The sequence below is a fragment of the Frieseomelitta varia genome, unplaced genomic scaffold (genome assembly GCF_011392965.1).
Source record: "Frieseomelitta varia isolate USP_RPSP 00005682 unplaced genomic scaffold, Fvar_1.2 scaffold_281, whole genome shotgun sequence".
NCBI lineage: Eukaryota > Metazoa > Arthropoda > Insecta > Hymenoptera > Apidae > Frieseomelitta > Frieseomelitta varia.
The window spans coordinates 192,628-217,968 of NW_025110014.1; the positions used below are offsets into that span (position 1 = coordinate 192,628).

At 43.8% G+C, this 25,341-nt stretch overlaps 2 protein-coding genes across 12 annotated transcripts in view; one reads left to right on the forward strand and one right to left on the reverse strand.

Annotated features, from left to right (window-relative positions):
* The window catches only part of LOC122529233, a 132,613-nt gene that overhangs the window by 76,977 nt on the left and 30,295 nt on the right, over positions 1-25,341 (reverse strand). The window lies entirely within an intron of this gene.
* The window catches only part of LOC122529227 (gamma-aminobutyric acid receptor subunit beta), an 83,795-nt gene that overhangs the window by 41,301 nt on the left and 17,153 nt on the right, over positions 1-25,341 (forward strand). For 6 of the 10 annotated variants that reach the window (XM_043655108.1, XM_043655110.1, XM_043655111.1 and 3 more), the window contains exons 2-3: positions 7,756-7,853; positions 13,916-13,983. In XM_043655108.1, coding sequence (XP_043511043.1) covers positions 7,756-7,853; positions 13,916-13,983 — 166 coding nt within the window. Of the gene's footprint in view, positions 1-7,755; positions 7,854-13,915; positions 13,984-18,095; positions 18,164-25,341 lie in introns of all 10 variants that reach the window. The other 4 variants (XM_043655109.1, XM_043655113.1, XM_043655115.1 and 1 more) reach the window with 1 other exon arrangement.

The window sequence follows — 25,341 nt, forward strand, 5'->3', positions numbered from 1 at the left end:
AAATGAGAACGAGTGCAGCTAGACGAAAAATAAAGTGAGAGATAGTGTCGCTGTTTTAAAGTGGAAAGAAAAACATTTCACTTGGAGAGAGAGAGAGAGAGAGAGAGAGTAAAATTGAAATTGAAAGCTCGAACGTTTCTCAAAAATTCGAAAACCTAAGAGTACGAAACGTACCATTGGTTCCAGTCGAAACCCTGCCCTCGCTTCAAAAGAGCATAATTTGCAAATCTCGGCAGGTACCATTTTTTAAACTGGCATGACATAACCGGTACAACCGTGCGATCGTGAAACTCGAATAACGCCATACGAAACTAGAGAAATTCCTTGAAAATTACTGGAATTATTGCAGCCGAAGTTATTTCGAACCAAATTGATTGGAATAAAATCACTCTTGATCCGGTGAAACCGACTGAAGTTAGCGACTTATCAGAGCCCAACTAGGACTATGTCGAACTCGTAGAACCTGATTAGATTTACTACTATCCCAGAAAGTCTCGCTGGTATTGCTTCGAGTCAAACAGATACGGTTAGGATCGCTCTTCTTACTTAACCTGTATCAGTTCAAATGGTGCACGTATTACATCAATCTTGGTTAATATGATTCCGAGCTCGTATTACCTGGCTAGAATCTTCAAAGATCGAACTAGTAAAATATTTCATATCATTAGGGTAATGTCTATACCTAATTCATATATAATACCAAGTGCATTAACAAGCACTGCTCGTGACGTTTGGTTTTACAATCTTAACGTTGAACAAATTTCACTTGTTATCCAATTTTCTGTTAATATTTTCTGGTAATTTTCTGTTGTCGATGCTAGTAATTATTAATTCGCGACTCGTAAAATTTCACCGATCGTCATGTCAATTCAAAATCGTCGCAAGAGAATTTAGCGAATTATATTTATTAAATATTTATATTATATTATATTATATATATATATATCTATATCATTACATTATATATTTATTACATTTTATTATTATATTTATTTATTATCGACTTTAACGATAAAAACGGACGATGTAAAGTCATTTGTTGGTAGCTTTGTCACTCCATTTCACCGAGAAAGCAAACGGCTGATATTCAATCGTGGCTTCCCCATCTTTCAACCAAAATATAGAGCTCGATTTCGTTCCTGTAACTTCTCTATCTGTTTTCCGTGGCATTTCTGCTACGTGTCTACGACGCGTTTGGACCCTACGACGTGTATAGAGGCGCTATCGACGCGCAGATGCTCTGACACCCGCCGACAGTATCATGGCTTGCGAAATGTCAGATCATCGACTAACCCTGCCCGTTCACGGTTCGACGCCTCGTAGATTGACATTGACGCGGGTAAATTTCTTATTTGAACTACTTTTCCCTCCCTTGCGAAAAAAAATTATTAACGAACGAAATTATTAGCGAACGAAATATTCGTACAACTCCCGTGTTTCGTAATTTGCGAAACACGCACAGACACGCCGTTCTGATAAATTAGGTTATTGTACTTTTTAGAGAAATTTCAATAGCTCAGTAATTTTCTAAATCTACAACTGTTACTGTGTAATTATAATTCTTATGAGATTAATAGTACGATATACACGTAATCACAAGATAATTTTTAGGAAAAGTGACAAGATTGTTAGAACTCTTATATCATCAAGACCTACTAAAACACAGAATCACATTACAAATAAAATCAAAATTTCCACAAAACTACAACAAACTAGTATTTTCTCAAACTTAACTTTTTTTGCATTCATACATCATTTGTACAATGGATCTCCAGATCCCTTTAGAAGCTCTCCGCCCCGAACGATATTCTAAATACAACACTTGAGCCGAAAACTTCCGGCAGTCGCTGCAGGTGAAAATATCTTACGGCTCGTTCAAGACGGAGGGGTGCGACGACACGACCATGCGAAACAGCCCGAAATGAAAACGAAGAAGCCCGCGAGAAACGAGCGCGAGTAATTCTTCAAAGGGGCGAAAACGACGTGGCGGCAAGGAGAACGTGGGCGGCTAGGCTGAAGTGACGTTTCTGAAGCGAGCCTCACAAAAGGCTGTTTTCCCTGGCTGGCACGCGTTTCACACGCTTTGCTCGCCCTCTGGTTGCGACCAGTCACTCATCCCGAACGGACGTATTCCCGAATATCTCGAGCGATCGAAAATGTCATCCATCGAGGACACTCTGCCCTTTGCCTGTCCCTCCTAACAACGTGACGCTGCGAATCGCTCGAGTCGAAGTTGATTAAAGAGGCCTGTAGGCAACGTCGCCTCTCAAGTGAAAACGCGCCGCCTCGCAGTGAAAAACCCTGGCCAGTAGAGATTGAGACGGGATTGAGTACCTCGCAAGTTGGTTCGAGCCTTCAGTCGTTGGCCTCGTATTATAGGAAATTCCATCTTTGAAGCAACGGCTGTGCTCGTACGTATGAATGTATAAAAATTGAAAGAAAAAAAGAAATACGAATATAAACGGTATTACTTTCATACCGATGTTTCCTTCGGGTACTTGGATCACTCTGTAGAATTTTGTTTTCGAGTGCAAATCGAGTGCTCATCTTATTATTATTATTATTATTATTTTCGAGTGCTTATCTTACCACTACTTTTTACTTTCAAGGACTCATTATTCGAAACTGGCTTATATAAAACGAATAAATCGTATAAGTTTACTCGCTGAAACATTTTCTCTTTCACGTAGCATTCGAAAGCCGTGAAACGAAACTTATTAACCCCTTGCACGGAATGACGTGCCACGCACGTCGAGAATTTCTTGTCCTAAAATTGTAATATTTTCTCAATGTTAAGTGTTAACAAATAATAAATTTATTACTTCTCAATAATCTCTATCCAGTGATATACCGACGAATTCAAAAAGAAAGCGACGAATTATTGTATACAGTTTGGTCACTCGTTATGCTCCGCAATCAGTTGCTAGCGCAAGTGGTTGAACTATACTCAGATTTGGGAACAGGTGTTGAACTTGATCCGATTAAAAAAAGGAACTGCTCGGTCAAAGGCTGAAGTTGAAATAACGGCTGAGCGCGACGGTGATGATATTTCTTTCGCGGATAAATTCTTCTTTCGGCGTGGCGCATCGGTGAAATACCTGCGCGCCACGGAGACGTTTTATATAAAGCGGAAACTTTCCGGCGACCAGCGAATTAATCACACGTGACTCCGCGCCGCGAACTCCGTGGCGCATTTAATCCGCCGGAATTTACCGTGCTTCGAAGTTTACGGCACTTTGGCACTTTCCGTGCAATTAACGTCGCCTCCAGCGTAATGTTTCTCCGCCAACGATATTTCTTTCTTTTCCTCTCTTCTCCCCTTTCCTTCTCACGCTCTCTCTCTCTCTCCCCCCCCCATCTCTTCCCTTTCCATAATTTCGATACTAACAAGAGGGAATTACACAGGATTTTAACCGTTTTAAAACGCCGGCCGATGAACAACGATCGCACGAGCATTATAACGACCCGTAATCGTTCCGCGAGACACAGCACCCAGAACAATTATGACGTATTTGTATTCTCTCCGCGCGAAGTGTTCATTAGCGTAGGGACGCAACAACAAGCGACGCTCTGACGAGAGTTACCGAAATTACACCATCTCCCAGTAATTTAATATAAATGAATCGGCGCTTTTCCCCTACCTCCCCCCCCCCCATAACCCTATCTCCACCTCTCGTATATTATCCGAAACGAAACGAGATCGTGTACCCGCACTCTGACGCAGAACGTGTACCCACAGGTTTGTAACATCGTCGACGGTATTCGCACCCTTGTTCCAAGAGCGGGTATCTACGTCTAATCGATACGCCTAACCTCTGACCTATTATCGCAGACCGCTACTAAGTTCTTCGTAGATATCGTTGCGCAAGATTTAGTTCACGGCGGGTTCTGGGAGTAGTTCGATAAATCGCTCTCTCTCTCTCTCTCTCTTTCTCTCTCTCTCTCTTCTTCTTCTCCCTTCGTCTAGGCACATACGTACGGTCAAAGGCACTTCCGCTCGGCGCACTCGTCAGCCAGCTCTTTTAAAAATAGTGAAACGGCGATCGACACGCGCTGGTGTTCCAGCCAGATCGACTCTTCCTCTCTCCTCGCTCTCTTTCTCGCCTTGACGCGGAGAACACGGTTACCGGTACCGTTGTTTGATCGAAAAATCTCGCGTATAGAACGTCACGGGAAATGATGCATCGAGAGCACTTTTACGCGATAGTCGAGGGATCGTCACGCACGGGGATAAGCCAAAATTGGAAAAGAACATCCGAGATACACCCGATAATGATTTTTTCTCTTTTTTCTATTTTTCGTGAAATTCACGCGTCTGAAGGAACAGGCTCGAATATTGACGAAAATATTTGGAAACCGAGGAAATTTCAACGAACAGTTTGTCGGACGAAAATTGTTGAAAGATTCGGAGAAGTTTTGATAGATTCGAGAGTCCCGGCGAATTCGGGGGTTTCGAAGGTTTCAAGGGATTACCATAACTCTGGGAATCTTGACAGGTTGATCCCGAAGGTTTCGCAAGATATTTCGGGCATTGACGAATTCGAAACTATCGAGAGAAACTACCGAAAATCCTCCAGTTCGGAGAATTTCGCTTGGTTCGAGTTCGCGCCGCGAACTTTAAACTTCCCGCAGTTTCCAAAAGACGAGAAGTTTCGAGGAGCGTTCAAAAATTCAAGGGTTCGTTTCCGGATAGAATTCGTTTCCGAGCGTTGAAAAGTTGAGAAATTCTAACGAGCTCGAAAGTGAAAAATAGAGAATCTAGAAATAGGGTATCTAGAATCTTCCGGAGAGAGAAGTTCTCTTTCGAATTTCCTACGACTTGGTTATACTCGAAAACCGCAGGTATAATTGAAGTAGCGAAATTTCCCTGTTAAAAGCAGCGGAACTCCCGGTGATACCTTCCAGGACCGCTGGAAACTCCTATATTCCTCAGAGACATCCAGAATCTCTGAAACGTCCGGATGTCTCGTGAAACTTCCGGAATCGCCAGAGCTCTCGAAACTTCCAAAATTCCCGGTAACCTTCGAATCAATCAGAGTCCTTCAACTCTCGTGCTCAGACGCTCCTTTAAACTTCCTGCATTTACAGTTCGCAATATGTATCGATACTGTATGAAATCTAAGATTTCAGACAGTGAAACAGTAGTGAAACAACTTTGTCAAAACCAACGAGTGAATCAAAAATGAAATCGGAAGTGTCGGAAATTCATCAAATTGATCCATTTAGTATTTGCACAACCATCTGGGAATGCATCGATGAAATCGATGTGAAAAATATCTGAAGATACACAATGTTGCAAGAGGCTATTTAAATCTCTAACGTTGTAATTGAATAACGTTGCGAATTTGTAATATTTCTGAAATAGGGGATTTTTGGTCGATGATTCTAGCGTTAAAGACCAAGTAACAAAGTGACGATATAAATGAAACATTATTAAATAACATAAAACGTATATTGGAAAGAAGAATAGCAAATCATTATTGGCAACTCCGAAACCGAGCGGAGAAGAAGAATAACGTTGAAAAAAAATATCGAACAAATTATCTGCGTTGCTGCTACACGTAACAGTGACGTTAAAAAAGAAGGATTGCAATCGTGTAAATATTCGACTGATAAAGGGAGAATTAAAACTGGAATGCTGCGTTAACGCAACGGTGGGCCTTAATAGATTAACAGATAAAAGACTGCGTACAATATAACGCGGCATAGCGGCGGAATGTCCAATTCTAGGAACATTTTGTGTACAACTACAGTGACTACGCGAACCGCAATCGGGAGCAAGGCATCGATTAACAGTGAAAGGAAGGTCGCTCGAATTTCCACGATACCACCGAACTGATCCGTGATAATTGAAGCTCGCGCAAAGCCCCACTATTGTCGCATCAGTAAGTTAACTTTATCACGCGTACGGTCATTTATTTCACCGCGTATCTCGATCGAGCTACCTTTCACACCCTGGCGAAGATCACCGCTATGTATATAGACGAACGACAGGAAACGATATTGTTTCAGTCGCTGGGATCTTGACCGAGCGATCAAAGCCAACGTCCAATTACGAGCAGAGATCCAACGATGCTAAAAGATCTGTTGAAAGTAGCATGAACTTTTCTTTCTTTCTTTTGTCTTTCTTTTTCTTTTTTTTTTTTTTCTTTTTCAACTAAATAATTTCAAACCGGGGACCAACGATATCGAAAGATTTCTCTTCAAAGTAGCGCGAGCCTTTCTTTCTCTTGTTCAAAGGAAAATACTTCCGTTTTCAATTTCAAATCGAGAGCTGACGATACCGAACGATCTCCGTCGAAAGTAGCGTGAAGCTTTCTTCTTTTCTTCTTTTTTCATTAAAATACCGATTCAAAGCGAATTGAGTGGCTCGTCGAACACGTATCTACTGACCCATTAAGACAAACACCGACGTTCTGCGGTTTACGCATCTAACCTAGCATACGTAAGTCCAATCGTGCACGGCGACGTTGCGCAAATTGTTGCAGCATCTCTTCCATCGGCAAGATAAAGAGCGGAACGATAAATTACTCGCTATTGGAGAAACCTCGGATATTAAAAAGCTATTAAGCGTTGGATATTAAAGAGGTATCTGTTTTCTGTCTCTATCTCTCTCTCTCTCTCTCTTTTTTGCACGCCTTTGAAAATAATTATCGGAGGGAAAATGAACGGCGCCCGAACGTACGGTGGAAATTTAATCGCCGGGGAATGAAACTCTCGAATCGAGTTTCTTTCTCGCATTAATTAGGTTAGTATGTAAGAGTGAAGTGGCGTCGTTTAATAGATCATCGTAAATTTGAAGAAGGACTGAGAGAACGCCAATATCCCTTTAACCTTCTGCTTTTAACATCGCATTTATAAAAATAGGAACGTAGAATGGAAAACCGGTACGCGCGGTAACGAGTGCGCGTGCAGATTACGTCGTATCGTTGAATAAAATACAGCGCGGGGACAATATTCATTGAATGACAAACTCCGGGTTTGCACGTCGGCTCTGAAATATAATTATCTCTTGCCTCTTTTCACGTCATTGACCATTTAAACGCGTTAGCCGCTTGTAAGCGTCGGAGGCATATAGTTTTCGTTCAACGCGGCGGATCAGCCAACGCAACACTCGTTTGCCTGGCAACAGAATTCCGTCGAACGATTCACGAGCCTCGCGAAACGCAGTTCCTTATCGGCGCATAAAAATTCGCGAGCGTTTACAAGAGGAAAGAAGGAAAGAAGAAAATTCGGGAGAAAAGGTGGAAGAATATAACAGAAAATAAACACGAGCTCGACGCTGCTGGGGACGCTGGGAAAGAAAGAAGGATACAAGAAAGAGAGAGAGAGAGAGAGAGAAGTTTGCCGCGTCCTAAATTTATAGTAGTCGCATCGCTCTTTCATAATTAAAACGCAGTACGTGCGGAAAGCACGCGTACAGAGGGCTGTAAAATTCTCTTTTTTTATTCTTTTTTTTTTCTTTCAAAGTTCGTCGTAGCGGATGAAACTTTAATATCCTCAACGTGGCTTAAACATCAGACTTTGTACCCCTTTTTTTCCCCTCTTCTGTATCGTAACTCGCGGCACGTCAGTCATATTAAAAGTATTTCGCCCGAGCCGCGGCGTTCTACACGCTGGTCTCGTGCCATCAGTTTCATACCCGCTTTGGAACTTCTTTAGCCCCGTAGCGCGCGCGTGTGTATGTGTGTGTTTGTGCGCGCGTTCCCGTGCCCGCAACTTCTCTCAAAAATCGTTATCCTTTTTATATTGCAGAACCGGCGGAGGCAGTATGCTGAATGACGTCAACATCTCCGCGATATTGGACTCGTTCTCCGTCAGTTACGATAAAAGAGTAAGGCCGAACTACGGAGGTGAGTAGGGGATACGACGTCGTCTCTTTTCCTTTTTTTTTTTTTCTTTCTCCTGCCTATCGATAGTCTGATCATTCGACCACTCTCTGTGGGTAGCGTCGATATATCGTGCGCAAAACCGCAATCACCGAAACAACAACCGACGCGACTAACGCCGCCGCCAGACTAATTATCGCTTACCCTACCGACTTAACGAACCTAACGACCTAACCATAGAGAAATCAGGTTTTGCCTACGATGTTCGATTACTTTCGCATATATACCTGCTTACTCGTCGCATCTCTGATAGTCGTTGCACGGACTGGGCGTATCGAGTGTCTGTTCTCCAGCGAACCAAGTTATCATCGTTCAACGAGCTAGCGTGTTAACAATGAACAGATAAACTCTGAACAAAATAATCTTCGAGTGAAATTTCGATTCGCTACGAGGCACAGACTTCTTGGTTCGCTGCGAACATCGGACGAAGATTGCAACAACGTGTGCTTGGATTCAAATGAAATTTGCGATGAAAAGCGAATTTGCTAGACGGCGGTGCTGAAACGGTGGCTTCGATGATAAAACAAGGCAAACGGCCGAAGAGGGCGGGAGTGAGAATTAAGCAGCGAAGGATAAAGTTCAAATTAAATCGAGAAATCGGGCTCTCAGACACAAGAGACGTGTTTTTAGCGAATAGGACACGAGCGCGCGAATCGACAAACTCCGTGAAAACGTCAGGATAACGAACGAACACGGTCCGGAAACGTTGATCGGTACGTGACAAAGGGATAGAAGCACGACGAGAACGGGAAAGGGGTAGAGAAACGCTTCGGGGAAATATTTTTGACGCCGCTTACTCTTTCGTCGCGAACGATACAGAAAAGAATATTCGGAACAATGGGGAGCAACCTCTCATGAACGTGTACTTCTTTCCGTGTGGTGGAAAAGCTCCCCCCGGATACGAACACGGGGGAGGATGAAAAATCCATCGTTCGTCGGTCGCACTCGATCCTCAACCGACAACCGATACAACTCGCTGTTTCTCTGCGCGAGTCATTCATTGCTTCGCTGATAAACAACTTCAATGTACTTTTGACAAATGTGATGTTTCTTGGAAAAAGACTGAGATAATAGATATCGCTTAAGTAGAGTCGTGCCACCATTTTATCGACTGACAAATTGAACTTCGTTTCGCTCGTTTTCATTCCACGGAATTTTTAAAGTTTGGCAATCTTTAGAATTGTGAAATAGGATGTTGTCAGAAATCAATCATGGAACTACAGATTAATTTCCTTCCACGGTTCTAGACAAGAGACAAATGCTCGTGATTCTGTCACATTATGGTCGTATTTAATCCAATCATGTTTTTATTGCCATCTCACATTAGGCCATTCTTCAAAGCACTAAAAATCTTTCCGTTTACCAAATTGCAACAAGTTCGAAGAACAGGATTAAACAGTATAGTTTCAGAGCGATGAGGTTGACGAAGAAAAGAAAAGTACGCGATATCTCCAACCCCTTGCGCTGGCAACTGGTTCGCGGACCATAACGAGTGACCGAACCGTGCACAATAATTCGTCGCTTTCCTTTACTTTTGAACTCGTCAGTATAATGACACTGGATAGAAATTATTACAGAGATAATAAACATTACTTATGAAACTGAAATTATTTAAGAGATAATAAACTGATCGTATTTGTTCTGCCTGGGCTACATTTAAATATACTTAAAACTGAGAAAATGTTGCAATTTGGGAGAAAAAATTCTCGACGTGGCACGTCATTCCAACGCAAGAGGTTAAAACGTAAATCGTTTCGGAAGGGAGTATTCTCGGAAGCGTCGTTCAGACGAGACGTCAAAGAAACCGACAGGTGAAATTTGTTTACGCTGAAAGCGAAATAGTGGGATCGCGGGCGTTCGCGATTCCCGCAAAATCCCGGATCGGTCGGTTTTCAATTCCCGCGATAAAGTCGAATTTTCGGCCGGCCCCGTGGAGGCAGGGCGGGGCTGGAGCGCTTCGATAAAACTTGGATCGATGCTGGGACGCGGCGCGGGTTGCCACGGGTTACCGTTAACGGCATCTCTCCGCTCCGACCATGCTCCGACCATCCACACAGTTCTTCACCTTCGATTACAATTTCAACGTTGATTCAACGTTCAGATTCGGTCAGCCCGTCTTCTCCTCGCCGGCGTGCACGCTCGTTTAAAGCGGCCCGTTCTCGGATTTCCGGTTTCGTGGTCTCGCGATTCTGCTCGTGACCGCGTAACCGCGCGACCGCGTGTCACGCTTCCTCGTCGAATCACGAGTAAAAGTTGCTCCGTGAATCGGAGTGACTCGCTACACGCGTCAATTCAATTTCATCGAATAATTCGCTGAATTCGAACGAGCTCAGACTCTCGGGCCATTTGAAAATCAATTGGAGTTTTTAGAGAAGCGTCGCACGTTAGGTGTTTGACGGTTTGAATTCAAATCAGCTGAACAATTACTCGCTAATTGTCAGCTAACAACACTCGAGTTAGTCAGGCAATCGCTGGCCAACCGAGATCGTTTCAACACCGGAGCAATTAGCTCCCAAACGGAGATTGAAGCAATTGTTCACAGTTATCTCGGTCGTTGCAAACAACCGTAAACCGACTCGTCGAGTCGCTTTCGCGACGTCATCCAGGATCAAATTGTTCGTTGTTCGTTAAACAATCTGGTAGAAACACTGCTCAGCCAGTCAAGTTGATTTCACGATGAAAAGCATCGTGAAGCAGGTGGGGTATTTGGCGATTGGAGATCGGATCTGAAATCCGCAGGTTCGCCGAAGGGGAATAGGAAATGAAAGAGGAGAGAGATGTTGGCGGCGAAATCGTGGCTAACGAGGATCGTTGAAGGGAATTCTGATGGAAAATTTCGCTAGACGAGCGGCGGCTGCCTACGGCGGACGTGTCTAGAGTAGGGGAAAAACAGTAAACAGCAACACGCTCTTTACTTATTCGCCGGCAGTTCGAACGTGCGCGTTCATTTTCATTCCTGGGGCCGATCCTACGGCTGGGACAGTTCCAGGAGCGACTCCTGATGCTGGCCGCGAGCCACGGTGACCCACGGAGGCGTGCCACAATTGCGGTTTCTTGCTCTTTTCCCGCGGGGAGACAATGCCGCCGGATCCCAGCGCAATGGAAAAGTGTGCCGACCGTGCGAATTACTCCGTGAAACAGCTCCCTATCGGTTCTCTTGTTTTGCCTCGTGACGATCGATCCTCTTGGCTGTGCTCTAAGGTTACTTTTAGAACACCCTTCCGTGTGGATCCTCCAGCTTCCTAGCTGGAGGAATATATCCGACGAACGTACATTCCCCGGGGAATTCCCATTTACGAAAGGCAGCGGGAAGAAATACCATTATATGAAAATGACCCGCGACGCGGAACGGAGTTGGGTAAACACGAGTCGCGTCGTAAACAAGCGGCCGATCGGCGGAATTTTCATTCGTGGCTCGTCCGGCGATGTGAGATCCGATAGAATGTATTATACCTTACCGAATTTATCGCCGACCCGGCAAAAATGCCTATAAATCCCGGCGAGAATTTTCAATAGGCCACCTTTTATTTTTAGCGCACTCTCCAAAGCCCTCGAACGCCACGAATCGTATCGGTTTCCGACGCGACGGCGGCCAAACCCGATGCCGAATCGTCGAGATCCTCGCGCGTTCGTTGGACGAAGGCCGCCTCCACACGGTCTGGATTTACTTGGCCCGTGGAATACCTAGGTTTTAACATTTAAAATTTAAATGGCGCGCCGCGCTCTATCACGGACATTACGGATGGGCAAACGGGATATATCCTGCATCCGCTACGGGGATAAATAAACTTCCCCATGACTCCTTTCCACTCAGACCGACCTTCATCCGATATTCTCCGCAGCACGGTGAAACTTCCCGGCACGCGATTCTCTTCCATTCTGGCCAAACTTTACGTAAAAATGACGGAGATACGTGACGAGAAAACACGATCCGCGCTTACGTTCTTCTGTCTTCTCCTCTTTATTTCTTCTCTCGTCTCTCTCTCTCTCTCGCTCGCTTGGTTTTCTTAAACATCGCGTCGCTACGACGAGCTCGTGTATATGAGCGAGCAAACAATTCGATCGATGAGTGGCTACGTAATTCAATATAGTTCAAGGACTCTGGTGCAACGATGCGCCCTTGGGTGTTCGTTAAACCACTGATCGATGGAGGGCGTAAAGATTCGTTGTTAGCTGTAACAATGTTGCGACGCGGAGTATCCTCGATGAAACGGTGTATCGGTTCCGGGAATACTCGGTCTTGCGAGCGACTTAATATAAGGATAGGATATTGAGATGAGTCGAGAGGCTGATATCGAATACCGTCGATTTAGAGATGATAACGAGTAGAGGTGGATAACAGGTAGGGCAAATTGTGAAACAGTGTACCAGGCTGTCAAAGAAAGATGTAACAGAATCTAAAATCGATGTACAAAGTGCTCTACTCGTAAGCAAACTCGCTATTGTTTGAAAACGAGCCGACAGTTTCAGGGAAACTCTTGAGGAAATAGCGAGAAGCGAGAATAGATCTCGTTGTCAAGCGGGAAAGCCCCTAGAAAAAGCCCTAGGAAATAAATCTTGAGACTCGAATAGAAAAGTGAAGGGAATAAGTTTTTACGCTTACTTGGTCGAAGTCTCTTCTTACTTATCGTTGAGATACGATCTTTCAAAGCTGCGCGATGAAACTACGAAGAAAACGTCGAGCGCTCAGGTGTAATTACAAAGAAAGACACAGAAGAAAACAGAACGCGTATAACTAGTATCAGCAAGATCGATATTTTTCGTTGGAAATTCGTTCTCGGCGATACCTCGGCGTTTTTGCATTTTTCCCCATCTGTCTCTTGTTTTTTTTCTCCCCCTTTCTCTCTCTCTTTATTTTTTTTTTTTTTTTTTAACACGTTCTCATGGGCGATTGGCTTGGAGTAGTAAGCCATACCAACGCATTTCAATTAACCCGATACCACGGGTTTGCAACGTGTACGCTGACCCGTCATTGTGAAATATGTGTCCCATATGGGACGTTCACCGGCTACAGGGTTTTAAAAACATCCCAGAAATGGAAATGAAGATATATCGAAGCAGCGCGCGATGCCGCTGGCAAAGCCGTTGTTTACGAGTCAACTTTATCGCGAAAATGTCTGCCAACCTTCTTCGCTCTTACTTCTCACTCTCTCATTCTTCAGTTCGAACTTTCCCCTCTGCGATTTTCTAATGAAAACCTTACGGTCTTCGTCGTAAAATCATCCGAACAATTTCGAAATTATTCGAAAATAACACTCGAACGATTTCGTTCGTTTGGGCATCGAGCATATGTTAAATTATGTATTATGTTTTCGTTAAACTATCAAAACTTCACAGTGACGCAACGCGAATTTCTCGACAAAGTTTACCCCGTAACGTGAAGCAAGAACGAGCTCGTATAAACACGTAGAAAGAATATTCGGTGTTCTACGAAAGTTTCTGACTCGGGCGACTTTTAGGTGTAAAGAAAGAAAGAATCGGCCAGATCGCTAGACGAAAATCTTATGTTTGTAGGAGAACCGGTCTGACAATCGAGCCATTCAGTCGACAGGTTCTTTCTTTTCTGGAAGCTGCTATTCCGGCCACAAAAGACATCGAAATTCGATCAACGTTTCAGCACCGCGTCCAAAGTATCAACGAAGCTCTAAAGGAGATAACCAAGCACACGTATCGAGAAACGATGATCCTGGTGGTCCTCTAATCGAGAGTAATTACCACTTTCAGCGATCCATCCGACGTAGCGATACCACTCAATACCCATGACATTCCACACTCACAGCAAAAAAAAAGAAAAAAATAATAATAATAATAATTCACGAAACGAAACGAAAAAAAAAAGAAAAAATACCAAAAAAAAAAAAGTATACCATACATACATACGTATTTAGATACCGTAATGAGAATGATAAAAATAATAATTTAACGATCAGTGAACAAAAAAAAAAAAAAAAACCATAGTCATCCCATCGTGTAACTTGTCCGCGGCCGGAAACGGCCGACTCAGTCTGACTAACCTTCGATTTCAGGTCCTCCTGTCGAGGTGGGCGTCACCATGTACGTCTTGAGTATCAGCTCGCTATCCGAAGTGAAAATGGTACTATACCTCTAGGTCTTACTCAGTCATTAACGCTGACAATCGATTACTAATCATTTCGATCGTTCGGTTAAAACATCCCCCACCCCATTTTGCCCGAGCAACCACTTCTCTTTTTTAGTGCCCGTGTATTTGAAACAACGATTGCCGTCAATCGTTCTAGCCACGATCTTTCATGTACATATTATACCGACACACCATGCACAGACACAGAGAAACAGACACAAAACGTACGAATCCAGTGCCACGTACACGAGTAAACGAATACACGCCACGCACACGACAAAAGGGATTGCTCTCCGAAGCGTAACACGAAACAACGAACATTACGAATGCACACTCGCAGACACACTCACACCGGATGCATGCACGCGCACAGATGGAATGCACAGATTCTCTCCCTGGAGCTCCGTCTTTCGTGTTTCCTTGTCGCTGTCGCGTATAACGATTCGCCAAAAAGTTCAACCCCCGTCGCCATCTCGCGCTGATACCTTTCTTTCGCGCGTTCACGGAGAGAACGAGAGCTGGAACTAACTTTCGTGATTCGAGAGAGATCGCGTGAATCGCCCTTTGAAGTTTTAAATACAATTTTCCGGATTGGTTCTCCGGATTGGGGATCGCCGTGTCGCGCAATAACGTCGTCGCCGTGATCGATCGATCGAAGACCCGAGTCGCCGAGCGCAGAAGATAATCGATTAATTGCAGTCCGACCGCAGGAAATTCGTAGGTTTAATCTGGTTCTATCGCGGAGGGAAAAGGAGGAGGAATCGGAGTCCCTCGGGTCTTGGATAGGACAAACCGTTCGTCGCCAATTCGTTCGCTCAACCGCTCTCTCTCTCTCTCTCTCTCTCTCTCTCTTTCTCTCTCTCTCTCTCTCTCTCTCTCTCTTTCTCTCTTGCTCGATGTCCCGTCGTACGTGTCGGGGGCCGATTGGCGCTTCTCGTCGATGAAATTAGTTCGGTTGCCGTGCACAGAACCGCATCGCCTCGAGCTGTGTGCTCCTTTGATCTGCTCTTCGTTTCGCGAGAACGCCTGGAACCGCTGCGACAATCGTGTAACACGATTACGATCAGACTTCCGCTTGACTCGGTGTCCAATTCCTTGACACGCTGCATCGAAACGCCAATCGACGCGACGCTACGACGGTTCGCGAAATTTTTATTAGAAATTTTATTTCTTTCTCTTTCTCTGTTTTTTCTTTACTTTTCCTTCTTGTTTTTTTTTCTTCTTTGGTCATCGATCTGTCTCGTTCGCACAACATAGGAGATGATAAGAAGTTCAAATTAACTTTTGTTTCATTTCTCTTTTTTTTTTTTTTTTTTTTGCCGAAACGAATATTTGTGCTTCGAAATAGAATCGTTTCGAATCGTTTTATATATATATTTTTTTCTTTTTTTATTAGGTTCATCCAATAAAAACCGTCGGATAATAGTTAAGCCATCGTTTATTGCTTTTTTAACGGTTGTTTGTTCTAGAAATTTTTTTTTTATTTTATTTTATTTGTCGAAAAACCAAAATACAGGCAGTATAGCTGTGTTTCCCTTGGTTTGTAAACAGTCGGACATCACCCTCATTCGTTCGTTTCCAGTTGTAGTACCGGAATGAACAAAATACGACACAAATTTAACCAACTTTACTTTCCATATTTAAACAATGCAGTCAACGTACTCTAATAAACTCTACGTTTAGCGCAAACAAACATATCCCAGACAGAATAGCGTACGCGATAAGTGCGCGATTAAGTAGTACAAGCAAACGATTCGAGCGACAGCCATGGCTTACCATTGCAACTTCGTCACGTACGAAACGAAACTGATTCTAATTTTCTTTTGTAATCAAGGTATTACTAAGCTTTTGATACTGTGCATCAGTAAGTCAATCTAGTTACCATAGTAGCGATTCGTGTCAATGTTAGAGTAATTGTGCGCGTGCATGTGGAACACAGCGACACAAGAAGAATACGAGTTATACACCGTAGTGGCGAGATGCCACGAATAGAAACACAAAACAAGAAAACGACACCGAACCAAAAATGGACAAAGTACTATTTCGCGTGTGTGAAACAATGAAAGTGCTCGCAACCGCCAAGTAGGCTACACTCAGAAAAAAAAAAAGGATCGAATTCTATAATCGTAGATAGAGAACAGCTCGTGATAGTGGTCTGGGCCCGTGAATCGTAGTCCGGTTGAATGGTTTGTATCTGTATTACACGCATAGTTTCTAGAAGGCACAGAACGTTCTATCTTGTATTTTTCTTTTCTTTTTTTTTTCACTCTTCCTTCTCGTCGAATATTTCCGATGACCAATTTGTCTCAGTTACTATAACTGTTCTTTGCATACGTATTTTATACATACACACACATATTCTGAACGGCCTGAATCGTTTCTGATCTTACGTTTTTTTTCCGAGTGTAGACCAAGTTATTACTCACTATGTCTCCTGCTTGTTACTTTTTTTAGCCTTTAAGCTGTCTGAAGCGTGGTCTGCTCTTGTAACGAAGCGACAAAAAAAAAAAACAAACAAACGAACGAACACTTTTGTTTCCTCTCTAAGTAGAAGAATAGTATCTTGTTCAATTTTGGATATATATATTATATATATATATTACATACGCACGAACCATTTCCCGTTTAGACCATTTTTTAGACGCTAGCTGCTATGCCGCGGTTGCTAAGATGGGCTGCCCGCCTGCCATCACTTACAATTATTGTTATTCTATATTTTATTCCGCCCGATTTGAACCCCTGTTGCCCCATTCTGCCCCCGCCGCCGCCGCCCCCCTCTCGAAACCCCCGCCCACCACCACCGTTCACCATCACACTTTCTACCTTTCACCAACCCCCCACCCCCACCCCCCTTGTGTCTGACACCGCACGTATCACACGTTCGTTCTCAAACACGAAAGACCCCGACTTTTTTTTCCACGATTCTTGAAACGACGTCCACAAACGTCCGTCCGATAGCTGACTAAAATCACGAGTAAAGGAAAAAACGAAACAAAAAAAAAAAACGAGTAAAATCAAACAAAACAAAAAAAAAAAAGAAGCGAAAAAAGAAAGAGATGTGAAATTGCGACGTAATTGTCTTTTTAATCGCACACAAGTTCTTCGTCCGGAATCGACGATCGCAGTGACAATGACAGCGAGTGTTCACCGAGTATCATCCCGTTTCTTAGCTCGAGGGTTGGAAATACGGCTCGAAAGAGAGGGCGAACACGGTTGAATAACCAGCGTTGAAAGTCTGGGACGAAAAAAGAATCGACGTATCGCTCGGGGGGAAGGGGGGGCTTAGGGGGTAGACAGATAAAGGACGGGATTAAAGCGAAGGAGGCAAAGAAAGAATAAAAAAAAAAAAGACAGCAACCGGAGATAAACACGAATGCTTCCGAGATACGCGAAGCAGAAGCGATATAGCTGGTGCAATGTAATTAGAATGATTCGGTTAACAACGCCGCAAAACAAGAAACGAAAAATGTATAAAAGGGAAGAGTAACGAGAACGAAGAAAAAAAAGGAAAAAAAAAAGAAAGAAAGGAAACGTAACAAAAGAACATGAAAGGAAGTGAAACAAAAGTCGAGTAAGGTAAAGTCACCTTGCTCACCACGTGACTGTGATGGGTGTGTGTATACATACTATATGTATATATACATATATAACAAACATTATATATATATATATATATATATAATAACAAGTCAAGTGTGAGTAATTCTTCTAGCTTGGAAAGCAACGTGGCCGACGAGTGCTGTTGATTTGGTTCCGTGCAGGGTGCGAGCTCTCTTCGACTTGTACGCTTGCATTTTACCCCTGATTCGCGCTAATAACTATCCCGAAGCAACATTTACCTCGGTATCATTGCGAACGATAACGAGCTAGTTGATATTCTAACATTCTAGGTGGAATTTCAATTTCGAACGTAGTCGGGAATCGTTCTATTCGCTTCTTTCACGTTGCAAAATGAACGATGCTTTGCTATGATGCCGTGAATCAGAGGTAACACACGAATTCTAACCGTTGTAACTACGTACAGTGTGTACCTGTCACATGTACGATAACTTAGAAACTAGCGGATAATCAGAGCGACCAAGGCCGGATGGTTTTGTTGATTACAGGTCCACCAGTGGAGGTCGGCGTCACCATGTATGTCCTCAGCATCAGCTCCGTGTCCGAAGTGTTGATGGTACAGTTTGAATTCTCGAACTCTCATACAGAACTCACATCGACAGCCGTTCGTTCATTTCTTTCTGACTCTTCCTCTTCTTCGTTCGTGCGTGTACCGACGCGTGTACCCCCACAACCCCACCCCCACCACCCACCCCCACTTTTTCTTTCACACTGTTCACCGCGGAACTCGGCTGTTCTCACCGCGAGAACACGATCGTCGCGCGCACGATCCGATCGATCGATCGTTCGTTTCTCCTGGGACGAAAGAGCAACCAGGATCGATCGATCGTGTCAAGCCCGCGCCCGGTACCAAACACATCATCAGAACGAATCAGCTTTTCGAGCGCGCCGTTCATCCAACTATGCCGCTTGTTTCCGATTGTTTGTTTCGCGATTATCCGATCTACGTGTGTGCGCGCGTGTGTACCAACGTCCTCGCCGAAATATTTATACGCTCGCGTTCCACGTGAAATTCAACGAAAGAACAATACGGAACGACGCGAGACGGATTAATAAATATTCGTCCGTGAATATTCATCGTTCGTTAGCATTGTTCGAGCCCGGCCGCGAAATGTGTAAGTGTTCACCGGCGGTCTCTTTCTTCCTATTTTTTTTTTTTTTTTTTCGTTTTGGAACCGGTGTCGCGTTCGTGATGTTCGTGATGTTCGTCAAACGAGATCGGTCGCGCAACGCATGTACATACGTATAGACGCGCGTGTTCCTCCGTGTACAGAGAAGCGTAAATCAGAGTATTTCGTACACGCATCGAAATCTCGAGGAATGTCTCTCGACGGGTGACTGGAAAAACGTGCACCAAGAGACACATAGGCATCACGGTTCGCGGATATTTATGTTGGCAGCAAGGGGCATATTGGCACATACACGTACACGTTTGCATACAGATATATATGCATATACCACGTATCACTCTCACACACGAAACAGTAACACACATGGAGAAAAAGAGCGACGCGTGCATACGTACATACATATATAAAAACATACGTAACACACACTTACACACACCCCACACGGATGGCCTACTAACCTACGTTTTTATAGCTCGTCACAGCTGTTTGGTTGGCTGAACTGTTACAAGGGAACCTTGCTACGTTCCACAGTCTTCGCAAGATATATTCTTGTCTACTTCGTTTATGGTTTATGGTTGACTCGTTTAATTCGATTTGCGATGTTCTTGTTGCATGGCCCTACCCGCAGTGCTCGAATCGGCGACGAAAACTCGATCAGCGACGAAAAACTATCCGCGAACAAAGGGACGTCCATGGACAGAAAAAAAAAAAAGAAAAGAAAAAAGAAAAGCCAGAAAAAAAATATCGTCCCGACCGTACAGACACGCCAATCCGCTCTAACGCTTTTTACGGTTCTCTCACGCAATATCGTTTTCTACCGATTCGTTTTATCGCGTAGAAAAGGATTTACGAATCGGAGAGAGGGTGGAAAGCAAACGAACGATAAACTCCGGGTTATCGGTCCGAGATGGGAAAAAAACGTCGCGCACAAAAGAAACGATGAACACTCGCGACGTTATCAAAATTTTCGTAAATTTTCTCCCCTCCCCACGTCTGTTGAAATCGAGAGTTCAAGTTACGACACTGCTCCGAGTGAAAAGAAAAAAAGCTCGAGAGCGGAGGAATCGCGACTCGAGTACTGCTGGCCGCACATACGTTGGTGCACGCATATATACGCGTAGAACATACACGTATTTTTGCAATCTTTAGATGTATACGTATATAAGCGTGTATACAGCGTTACGTATGGTATATATATCTATATATATATTTTCTTTCTCAATATTTAAGATACGTATATAGCGTAATCATATGACGTATTGTGTATTGCGTATACTCCTGTAGTATTCAAAGATATCTGTTCCGGTCTGCAGTCAGTTTCAAATTGGCACGAAACTGGATCTCGATCTTTGTCCGCCACGATTTCACGCTCAATTTTTGGGTTCTTTCCCATACGTAATTTAACCACTCGTCTCGAATCGAAATTCCAATTTTTCGTAGATTGTGTTTCTTGTCAGTTCGGCTAAATAGCAACGCGCGGACGAAAGAAGTAAGAAACGCTGAACCAAGAGCAAAGAACGAAAGTTGCGGACAAGCTGCGATCTCTCGATCGTCGAACGAACTCTCGTGCATCGAGGCGAGGCGTTCGACCGATTCACGATCGACATTCAGAATGCGAGTTTGGAACTGAATGTGCGAGACTGGACCCCAGGTGTTGAGCCCTGTGCGGAAACCAAATCAAGTCGACACTGTCACCTGGGACGTGACTCGCGATTTTTATACCCGTTGGCGAGCCTCCATTGTATATTCCTCTTCGTCTACCATCTTCCTCTTGTCTGTCTTCTTCTCTTCCCAAGCCTCCTTTCGTACCGATTCGAGGAGTCTAGTCCATCTAGTCGGCGATCGTCTGATCAGGAACTTGTCTCCTCTCTTCGGCAACTGTCCGAGGAACGAGCAAAGTAGCCAATTTTCCTATCAATTTGCTCTCCTTTTCAACTGTCTCCCTTCGGAAGACGAGAATTCTCTCAGCCATCGTAGGCGCATCGAGAAAACGTCGCGTGAACGACGCTACACGAAGGCTCCCTCCTTTTCTTCGCCCCTGTTACTCTCGCAGATTCTGGACACTGCGTTTATCAGACGGACGTATCGGGTACGACGACGAAAATGTGCAAAGACGAGCGGAAAAAAACAGTGGCAAAAGAGAGAGTCCGTGAAACCATTCTCCAACGAGAAAGATCTCATGTCCCTGAATCCCAGCTTCCTTCTGGCCAGCCGACGAACGCATAGAGTATCAAAAAAGAAAGGAATACATACATAGCTTGTGCGACGTTGCGACTACAAATCCATATTATTATACGAAATATCACGTGTCTATAGATATCTATACATAAATATATATACGCATATATATATTTCATATGTATATGTATATATATTTATATTACATTATGGATATGATACCGACACCTATATTGAGCTGTATCATTGTCAGTGTGTGCAGTACGCTTCTGGTCGCTATGAATCACTATGACGCCGTACACGTTCTAATTATTAATATCTCAATGTGTGTGTGTATGCATGCGTGCGATCTGCACGATGCATACACGTGCACATGGTGATATCCACACGCAGGTATATCCGCACCAGGAATTATGTGCACGCGTACACACAGGCCGGCCACTCGTCGAGACGCAAAACAGCACAATGTGAATATACTACACGTTGGGCCAGCCAGCGTATCTCGTACGAGCCTCTCTTGCCTTCCGTCATTCGTCGTACACACACACAGCTGGTTGCGTTTTTCCTTCGTTTTCTCTTCTTCTTTCTTTCCTTCGTTTTTTTTTTTTTTCTTTCTTCTCGTTTTTCTCTTTTCTTTTTTCGTTTGGTTTCAATTCGCTTGCGAGCTTCTGCTTTTGAAATTGCTTCTCTCGTATATGTATGTATGTACATATATATATATATGTGTGTGTACATGTAACAGCTTCGTTACCTGTGTTACACTCCGCCGCTCTGGTAGCCTCGTACTTCTCGTTTCCTGTCTTTCTTCTCTATCTCGATGTTCGTAGGCAAAACGCTTGTCTGAGCTACTGCCGCCTGCCCGCGAACTCTCTTCTCTTGCCAAGGAAAGGTTGCAAAGTGTCCTCGGATACACTCGACGAGCGTATCGTTGCATCGTTACGATGCCATTCGGGAAACATGATTCCGGATTAAACGCGACTAAATCCCGAGGACGGAAAAACTGTTTATTCCAGAAACGCATACGCTCGTATGCTGACAGTATCTCGAGGCATTTGCCCTCGGGCAACGAGATTAGCATCCGACGCCGAGATAGAAGGAGGTTTCGAAGATGCTCAAAGTATTGCAAAATCAATGGGTTAACGAGCGTCAAAATACGTAATACGACAAATTAGACGTCCAGTGCGCATCACGGCACGACTGCACTGCGCCTGGAGAAACGCCAAACGAAGCAAAGCTCGGCTGCCATGACAACTTCCGCCCGAAGTGACATCAACACCACGTTACAACGGAGTTACTTTCGAGCCCAGTTTAATTAAAGTTGCATTCACGGATTCGCGTTCGCATCAGAAACTACTTATGACCACTAGACAGTCTCCAATTAATATAACAACGAGCAACTTTGCTCGCGCTGCGCTCCGTCGCGAAAGACGCGGCAGTACCATTTGAAACTGGATGGCTCGTTGAAAAGTAGACGATGGCTGATATCGAAATGCAGCGCACGTTGTGAGCGAGCGAGCACCACTTCAAGGGTACACTTCACCAGGGCATACGGGAATAAAACCTCGCGTACCAGTCGCAAAAAAGTAACCTGCATGTTAAACATTGGACACACGTTGTTCATTGGAAATTTCCTCGTATTTAGATCACGATACTCGTATTTAGTTCCGTAAGACGATCTAACAACGGATACTCTCGACACGAACACGCTTTAGATCGCTCTAGGTCACACCGAGGAAGGTATTTATATTTAACATCTTGCGAGTTTGCGGTAACCGTGTATCAAAGGTAAATTTAATTCTAAGTTGTACGTGTGAAAGAAGTAGTAGAGCAAAAAAATAGCAACTACTTTTCCTACTGAAAAACACGGCTCCCGCATCGACAAACGGAGTCGTTTAACTAATACCGAATGAAACAGTACAACGAGACAGGCTTCTGTTTATGTATATCATTTTTATTATTTTCGTCTTCCAACAGCACCCTTGAAGCGGTATCCAAGCATCGCAATAGCATAAATCCGTACGTTTATCCGGCATAAAACTTTCCGCGCTTGAAAACGTCACAAAAATATCGCGGCAACGTATACAACGTCGATGACGGCGGTAAGCGTCGCCTCGGGTTGAAATCTTTCCAGCATAGCTGGAGTGAGTGTCAGCCGTTATTGGAGCTGTAAAATGTCCAAGTTCGTTTCTAAAGTTTCCTGAATTTCTCTCTCTCTCTCTCTCTATATATATATATATATCCTGCCTTTCAACAAAATTTCACACCTATAACAATTGCGAGAATTTCAGCTCTACGTTTGTAATAGTCGTAAAATCCTCGATAAAGTGTGGACGAGATAAAATATGACAAAAAAAAAAAAAAGAGGGAGAATTCGTGTACAACGCGAATCCAGAAATTTATGGCGACAATTGTTATTTATCGGTCGCACGATCCCACGATTTGTTTCCATCCCTTTTCCTTTGTCACTGAACTCCCGGCATCCTAAATCAAAACTTTTTCCAGGCAATCTCTTCGCGCACGCATAAAAATCATTTTCACGGCGTCCTCGCCAACGATCCGAGTGCGAAGAGCACAAGCGTTATAGAAAGGTGTTTACGTGCGTGCGTAAACGCGCCGAGCGAAATGACGAGAAGCATCGGACAAACTGGGCTATATAATCGGAGCACCGTGTGTTCATGCACCGTGCGATTATATGATCTTACGGACAAAGTGTACGACGCAAAAGAGCACGTGAAAGATGTTTTAGATTCACGGCTCAATTCTTGTATGGCAATTTTTCGGTACGCTTCGACGACCGACGATTCAGCAAAGCAAAGTTTTTCACAGACGAAAGAGCATCGACACATCGGTCCAGAAGTTGACCACTTTGACTTTGTTACGAGTCCATTACGAGTGTGAGTCCAATTGATCTCGAGAGAGATCGATATATCGTATTTGGAAGAATGAATCTATACTATACACATTGGACGACGAGCGTTGTGAAATGAAACGACCGAAAAGAAAAGTAATCAATGTCACACTAAAATTCCAACAACTTTCAGATATCCTGCTGCATATCGTGTTGCTACTGTTGTCGAGTTCGAAGTTTCGATTAGACATAAGTATTTATAATTAGACTTAAGATTCTCTGTTCGCAATACGGACTAGGCAGTGCATGTCGCTTCGATATAGCGTCTTGTAGCATGCTTGCACGTATTAGTGGTGTTGCTCAAGTAATAATAGTCTATATGGAATACATATAATCACCATATACACGGTCCATGCACCTTACCGCTTTCGCGTGTACACAGGAATTACCCTCGCGTCGCGGAACTCCCCTTACTGAGATCGACCACGTCGACAGAGATCCGACGCGAGCGAACGGTGTACCCGAGCGATACACAGCTCCAACCTGTATAATTTCCAGTTCTATCGAGTTATCTTATCGTCGAAACTTGGAAATAAGGGTCCGAATTTCAGGAACAGCGTACAACGTGTAACCAGCAATTCGCCATTCACGCTCGCAGCTTGCTGGTCTCTTTCGAATTAATCGGACTTGTCAGGTCCGGTAGTATTTAACTCGATGAAATTAAAAATGAAAAATATTTGACGCTCGTAAATATTCGGCGTCCTTTTCGGAATAAGCCATCTTGAAAACCTATGCTAATCTATGGAAAATTCTGGAATCAATGGGAAGGTTTTTAATTCCCCAAACGAGATGCAAATGTATGGTGATTTATAGCACGATCGATGTACGCGATGTTACTTGTCTTCAATAAGCCAACTTTTAATAGAGCGTCTTCGTTAACCAGCGAAACTTTAATCATGTTTAAATGTGTTCCCGTGTAATTACGTCCCCGCTAATAATAGACTAATCGAGAAACTTCTCGATCTCGAATAATAAATTCAGCCATCGGAATCGGCTGTACGATCGTTCGGTCACTTAAACTTTCTTCTTAGAAACGAGAGCTGCTCGCCTCGTGAGTGGAAATTTACGACGAACAGCACGCTACAACGTTTGATGAACTTACGATCTGGTCTCGCGTGAGAATCATTTCTTCCTTTGTTTTTTTTTTTTCTTTTTTTTTTTCTTCTGCTCGACGAGTCGAACCAAGTAATCAAACTTTAAACCAAGATCCTTGAATGTTTCAGAACGCGCAACTCCTCTCCGCGAGAATCTATTTCTAACCCGCGTTGAATCACGGTGTTTTCACTCGGCGAGCATCCGAGTTAAAACGACGATACTTTTAAATATTAAATACATTCACTCGCCGATACTCGCTTCATATAAAATCGTGCCCATTCAATCGCGCCGCGGTTTCTTGGTCATGCGTGAAATTTTTGATTGAGCGTTTCACGATCTTCCGTTCACTTGGACCCGAACAACCAACCCGTGAAATCATTTGTTGCGAGCGAAAATTCGTACAAATGCAGCGCCGACTGTACC